The 6,877-nt window shown below is 53.7% G+C and overlaps 1 protein-coding gene across 1 annotated transcript; it reads right to left on the minus strand.

Moving 5' to 3' along the window:
• Nucleotides 1–324: 324 nt before the first annotated feature.
• On the minus strand, nucleotides 325–5,905 carry PRSS50 (protease, serine 50). The gene is made up of 6 exons (XM_003794573.2): nucleotides 5,739–5,905; nucleotides 5,477–5,644; nucleotides 3,667–3,829; nucleotides 2,353–2,636; nucleotides 945–1,111; nucleotides 325–561 (listed from the first exon to the last, which is right to left on the minus strand). Exons 1-6 carry the CDS (start codon nucleotides 5,836–5,838, stop codon nucleotides 325–327), a joined length of 1,119 nt encoding a protein of 372 aa, XP_003794621.1. The 5' UTR covers nucleotides 5,839–5,905.
• Nucleotides 5,906–6,877: the final 972 nt, after the last annotated feature.

A 6,877-nucleotide genomic window follows, 5' to 3' on the forward strand; every position in this document is an offset into this window, starting at 1 on the left:
TCACACTCCCTTCACCTTCTGCAGGAGCCACCTTGAACCTCTGGATGGAGGCAGATCCTAGAGGCTCTACACTTTTTGGCATAAACCGCCCACCCGCCTCTGGTTCACCTATCTCCCACTAGAGCAGGCCCAGGCAGTGAGGGGCCTCCAAGGCCCAGGAAGGAGGAGGCACACTGAGGAGGCACAGGAATCAGAAGTGTTTAATTGAGCAGCTGGTTTCTGCCCTGCAAGGCAGGGTTGTGACAGCTGCATGTGCAGCATGCTGGGCATAAGGGCAGGGGAACCTAGGAGAGGGAGGACACACCAGGGAGGGTACCCAGAGTGTCAGAGAGCAGCAAGGAGGCTAAGCGGGAGTGGAAGTACTATGAGCAGGGCCCTGGAAGGGGCCATCATGGCCAGGGGCTGCCCATTGAGCAGTTCCCAGATCCAGTGTTGGTAGGAAGGGATGTACGTGTAGACAGGTGGGGCCTTGTTCTCCTTGCAGCCTGCACCCCAGCTCACCACTCCCACTAGGTACCACGTGCCCTCCATAGAGCAGACCAAAGGCTCACCAGACACCTCCTGCAGGAAAGGTGGAATAAAAAGGGTCAGGGAGGCCAGGTGAGGCCGGAGGCAGATATAACCCAATCAGAGACAAGGAAGCTGCCCTCACACTAGGTCTTCCACGGCCCCCCAATGTCAACACAGATAAGAGGTGCTCTGGACCCAGGAGATCTCTCTTGAAAGGCTTTATCTCCCCTCTTTAGCACCCACCCTCCATCTCCCTCCACCCTCCTATCTCCAACCTTTATATCAACTCTTAAACCCCACCTCTCTCATCTCATTCTCCCCGTGCCCCTCCCCCATATCTGACCAGTACCCCTCAGGTTCTGTCTCTAAGTCGTCCCCCCCACATCCTTGCCAGGTACCCTTGGAGGTAAGTGAGCCAGGGGAGATGTCCTTACATAGCAGAAGTGTTCCCTGTTGACATCCTCTGCACAAATCATCCGGGAATTAATGATACGAATCATGACAGGGATTTTTGAAAACCTGTGGTAGAAGTCATCACAATCCTTGCTGTTCAGGATGTTGACTTCCTTCTCCTGAATGGTCCGGAACTGGGGCCATATGCCTGTGCAACAGGGCCCCATTCAGATGCCACTAGCCTCATCCCCACCCTCTCTCTGTTCTCTCCCACTTCCCCTGCCCCCTCTACTTGCCACACAGTGGCCATGGAGATCTCTTGTTGCACACCCCGCTTCTACCTGATACCCCTAGGGCCCTTGATACAGAGACCCCAGAGCAGGCTGCCCTCATGACCTGCTCATGCTGGACCTGCTCTGGCTTCCTGCAGAGCCAACCCACTGAGTGCTCTTAGCATCCCCTCCACTCCCACCTCAACATCTTGGCTTTTGCCATTCCTTCCATCCCAAATACCTACCAAGCCTCCCTCAGGTCTAAATCCCTCCTGTTCTTCAAGCCACCCCACACTCGGCTTTCCCAGACCCCCTCCATGGGTCCCAGGCACTGCTTCCTCTTCCCTTCCCTATCAGTGTGCCTCCGTCCCTGGCCTGAGTTCCTGGGAGATGGGAGACTTTGGGCTGTTCCCAGCTATTCCATGGCATGGACAGGTCATGCCAAGGTTAGGGCTAGGGTTAGGGCCACAGCATAGCTGGAAAGTCTCCCCCACCTCCTCCCATATGGGCTGAAGCCCTCGTGGGCTGTTTGGAGTAAGATGGTTCCTTGAAGCCACAAGGAAGAGCATTCTCTCTTATGGGTTAGGGGCTCCCTGAAGGGAGTGGGCATTCCTACAGTCTATCAGGAAATTAATCATTGGATGTGTTTGAGAGAATATGCCTGCCCTCTCCTAAATTGGGGTGACAAGGGATTGAGGCCCACTGAGGGGAGAAAGGAACCATGAATAGATCTCAAGTGACTCCCAACCTCCACAAGCAGACTGCCCCTAGTGAGCCATGAGGGGAATTCTTGGAAGCCTTCTCCAGACATGGAACCCTGCCCTCTTCACCTCGTATGCTCTAATGCAAGTTATGGATGCCCTGGGGCCATATGAGGACTGCAAGATATTACTCTGTGTCCTCTCAGCCTCCAAGGAAGTTCTGTTTACATGCCCTGGCCTTGCTGAGGATTCGAGCACAATCAGGGTCTTCTGCAGCCTGAGTGGCTGTAATGTGTTCACTACTGAAACCTTCAAAAGAAAGGAGACCTCAGAGGTAAGAGCATAACAGAAAAGTCCTGGAGGCAGTTGGCTCCCTGGGGAAGATGCTCAGAAGTATCTGTCCCTGACGGCACCCTGACCTGCACCCCAGTCCTCTTTCACACTACCCATCATAATCTGGGAAGGGTCTGACTCACCATCAACCTTGGGAAGTCCCCAGCCTGTCACAGTGCAGAGGGTATGCTCCTGCAGAATAAAGTCCAAGCCAGGCAGGCATATGGGCCAGATATACTTGTTGTATTGGAGCACCTGCTTAAGCTTGAGGAGGCCAATGTTGTTGGCCCGGCCAATCCAGGACCAGTACCGCTGGGCCTTGTACTTGCTGTTCACAATGACCTGGAGCACTGGGACGTCAGAAGTAGTCTGTGTCGTCTGATCAATCCACGGACTCCCTATCCTCACCGAATAGAAAACGTCACGCCTAGGGGAACCATGAGGGAGTCTGAAGTCAGCTCCCAGCACCCTGCCCCGGCCTCCAGCCCCTCCCTTCCTGCCCTCTGAACAAATCCAGGGAGGCCACCCACCTGCTTCCAGCACCCTGAGCCTTCTCAAAACAGACATGAACAGGGCCCTGAACATACTGTGTGGTCTGATCCTCACAACCTTTCATTTTATCAAGGGGGAAACTAAGGCTCAGAGCAGGGCTAAGTGACCCACTCAAAGCTGCATAGGTAGGAAGATGTAGAGCTGGGATGTGGACCCAGTTTGCTCTGGTTCCAAGTTCTGGACTCTTTCTGGCATCCCATGCCCCATGACCCTGGAGGAGCAAAGGCCCTGCAGAGGCAGCGATTGCCTGGCTCTCTCATTGCCATCCCTGGCCTTTCCCTTGGAGTCTCTTGTGTTGACCTTAGACCTGGAACATGCTTCTCCAAGGGTCAGTTCTCACAGCCAGCACAGACATCATCCTCATGGCATTCCCCTGGCCCTGGAGCATCAGCATACCCATTCTTTTGCCCCCACACAGACCAAACTCCTCTGTGAGCCTCTGTCTTCTCCCTATCAAGCTGAGAGGGACAGCCCATTCTCTCTCTGTCCCCAGTGCACAGGCCAAGGCCTGGCTCAAGGGAGTGTCAGAGACTGTTGATTGAAAAAAGGAGCAAACAAGGAAGTGGGACCAAAGCGGGTGAATGAAAGCACTAGAACCTTCCTCCTGAGGAGAGAAGGCGAGAAGCCAGACCAATGGCTTCTGAGCCTCCATTCCCTATTTGTGGAATGAATGCACAGGACTGAGGGGCCAGGTAAGGGGAGCACAGGGTGGAAATACTCAAAAGACTAGCTCCCAGAAAGGAATCTGTAGGATGCACCCCCACTTGCTTTGAGCCAGGGTGAAGTGGGGCTGGGAATGTGGGGTTCCATAGAGGGCACAGCTGCCTCTGCCACTGATAGATTACCTGGGTTGGGGGGGTGACTGGGCCTCTCTACCCACCCATCCCTGCGGGGCCCCAACTCACTGGTTCAGGCAGTGGGCCACAGTCAGCACCCACCGGGAAGCAATGAGGGTGCCTGCACACACATGTGTGCCATTGGCCCGCACACTGACCATCCATGGCCAACGCCGAGCCATAGCCTCTGGGTCCCTGAGGGTGAGGTCTTGCTCGTGGGAGAAGCCACAGGCTGAGGAGGAAAGCAAGAGGTTTTTGAGGAATGGGCCCTTCCCTATACCCCTACCTGTTTGTCCTGACCTCCCACCAGCCCACACCAATGCATTCTTGTTACCACAGAATGATGCTGTCCATGGGGTCTCCAGCCTCAGGAGGAACTCAGCACTGCCCAGGTATCTCTTTCCCAGTTCCCATAGCTTGGGCCCTAAAGCATCCCCAGATGACCAGCCCAGTGTACCACGTGCCCATTTGTCCTGCCTAGCAGTCACTCAGCTCCAGCCAGACCCTTCACAAACTCATCTGTGCTTCCATGTGGTTCCATCCTCACCATGCCCCCACCTTCAGCTAAGGCAGATGCCTCTCCCTCCTCTGAGAACCCCTCCTATGATTCACTGAGAGGAAAACAGATGGATCAACAAAAAAATGGGCCATATATATGAACAGGCATATTTCAAGGAGGAAACCCCAGCAGCAAATGACCACAGAAGCTGCCCAGCCCGGTCAGTCCTCAGGGAATGCTGACTCAAATCATAATGAGGTTCCATAGAGGGCACAGCTGCCTGGCAAAAACTGCTCTGTACACCTACCTGCCTGACAAAAACTAAATGTCTGTGACCCTGAGTGTTGGTAAGGATTAGCAACTCAGAATCCACTGCTGCTGGGAGTGCCACCTGCTGCAGCCACCTTGGAAAGCAGTTCCAAGTATGAATTGAAGATGCATACATTCAATATCCCAACAGTCCTGCCCCTAGATGTTTTCCAGTGGGTTGTAAAATCAACATAAATGGGCTATGACCAGAATTTTTAAAGACTAACATAGGAAAGAGAATGTCAGCATGCACAGCACAGAGTACCGCTAGGTCCTGTTTGTGAGACTATCTGTGGCAACTAAATGGCATGACCGGAGTCCCAGGCTAATTATTTCTGGTTTTTGTTTGTTTGTTTGTTCTGTTTTTTTGAGACAGAGTCTCACTATGTCACCCTTGGTAAAGTGCTGTGGCATCACAGCTCACAGTAACCTCAAACTTTTAGGCTTAAGTGATTCTCTTGCCTCAGCTTCCCCAGTAGCTGGGACTACGGGCACCTGCCACAATGCCCAACTATTTGTTGTTGTTGTTGTTGCAGTTGTCATTGTCATTTAGCAGACCCAGGCCAGGCTGGAACCACCAGCCTCGGTGTATGTGGCCAGTGCCCTAATCACTGAGCTATGGGCGCTGAGCCAGGATAAGTATTTCTTATGTGAGTCTCAATTAAACATGCTTGAACCCCACTGCTCAAGAGAACATCTTTACAGACAGTCCCCACAGAAACCACAGGTCCTAAAAGCTGTCATGAAGATTCCCAAGGTCTCTGGCTGGGAGCCTGGGTCAGGGGCAGGCCAGGTCAGGGCCTGGAGCCAGAGAAGACACCAGCCCCACGGCCAGCTCATGGAGGCAGGAACATTAGGTCTATCCAAGGCTCCTTTGACTTTCCTGCCTCCTCCCTCATCCCTGAAGGTCTGTTCCTCTAGGCTGGGCTGGGAACTGGCCTGCAGTTACAACTCAATAAAGAAAGAAAGTCTCTTTCACCACCACTCCTCTGCCCTTTCCTCTCCTATCCCTTACAGTGGGGAAAGATTCCCCAGACACCTTCCTTGCCCCATGGAGTCTGCCGTACTTACTATGGTATGAGTCGGGTTCAGAAACAGGTAATTGTGTCTGGACGGTGGTCATGGCTTCCTCTTGAGGAAGGTGAAGTGGGTCTGAAGGACAGTTGGCTTCGCTAGCGCAGGGGACCCCGGGGTCAGCTGTGGACAGGGTCCCAAGGGCTTGCTCTGAACCCAGGCAATCTGCGGAAGGACACAGCGTGGATCAGATGAGGCTGACAGGGATGAGTGAGGAAGTTAGGAGGGATGGAGGAGGGGGTGTGTGTGTGTGGCTTACCAGCTTGTAGAACCAACAACAACAGGAGGGTGCAGGCATGGGTGGCGGCAGACGTCCCTGGGTTCTGCCCACAGGCCTGTGTTCCGCACCAGGGCTCCATCCCAGGTTCAGCAGCAACTGCGCCTCTCAGTGGCGCCCCCGTGCGCGCTCCCTATGGCGCCCCCCATTGGCCCACGCAGTGGCTTCTGGTGAGGGGGAGAGTACTCCCCAGCCGACCTGTGTGGGCGCCCCCCAGTGGCCACCCTCCCGGGCGCTCCTGGTGTCTTGCTGCAAGGATGCCCCCTAGCCACTGGCCACCGTTTCACCTCCCAGGCAGCTGTCTGGCCTCCTTGTCCTCTTCTCCTCTCCGTTGGCTGAACCAAGCAGTTTCCTGGGGTCGCTTGACCTAACCTAACCTCCATCAGTTCCTGGACCTCCTCCCCGCTGCTGCCCAGTACCCTGCACTGGTTTATACTGTTGCCCTCCCGTAATGAGATGAAGACCAAAACCCAGACTCTCCAAGTGGCCCCGTCTTCCCTCCAGCCTGATAACGACAGTGGAATTTTGCCCCAGCACAGAAATTAAGCAGATTAACGTGCTTAATAAACATTAAATAATGATTTTTAAAGACTGCATCATCTTAAGCTACTATGTACCCCAAACCTCCACTCAGCAAATGTCCTTGCTTCACCAATCCATCTTCTTACCATTTAGGAAAGATGGCACAGGCAAAGGGGCCGTCCACCAAGAAAGAATGGCAGTTACCACTGGACCATTGTGGGAGCTGGAGATCACTTTGCATATTAGAATTTTGGAAACACTTTGATGGTTAAGTGACACAGGTGGATAATACATTTTAGAAGTAGGGTAGGGGAGACACTCAAGAGGTCCATTTCATGATCCAATCACAAAAAAAAGACAGCAAATCGCACCAATTTCTTTTGGTGGTCCAGAGGGGCAGTGAGGCTGGCTGCTCAGAACCTGAGACCTACCAAATCTGAAGGGCTCCCTCACTTCCTGGCACAGGATGCAGGACTCAGCCTGGCTAGCTTGGGCCAGCCTTCTTTACTCTCTGGAGTCTGAGAGAAGGCCCTGACAGCACCTCAGGAGCTCAGGGTATAGTCACTGCACACATTTACCATCCAAGCAGGCTCTCTGCC

This window comes from Otolemur garnettii, unplaced genomic scaffold, assembly GCF_000181295.1.
Source record: "Otolemur garnettii isolate 467f Iridium unplaced genomic scaffold, OtoGar3 scaffold00082, whole genome shotgun sequence".
NCBI classification, from domain to species: Eukaryota; Metazoa; Chordata; class Mammalia; order Primates; family Galagidae; genus Otolemur; species Otolemur garnettii.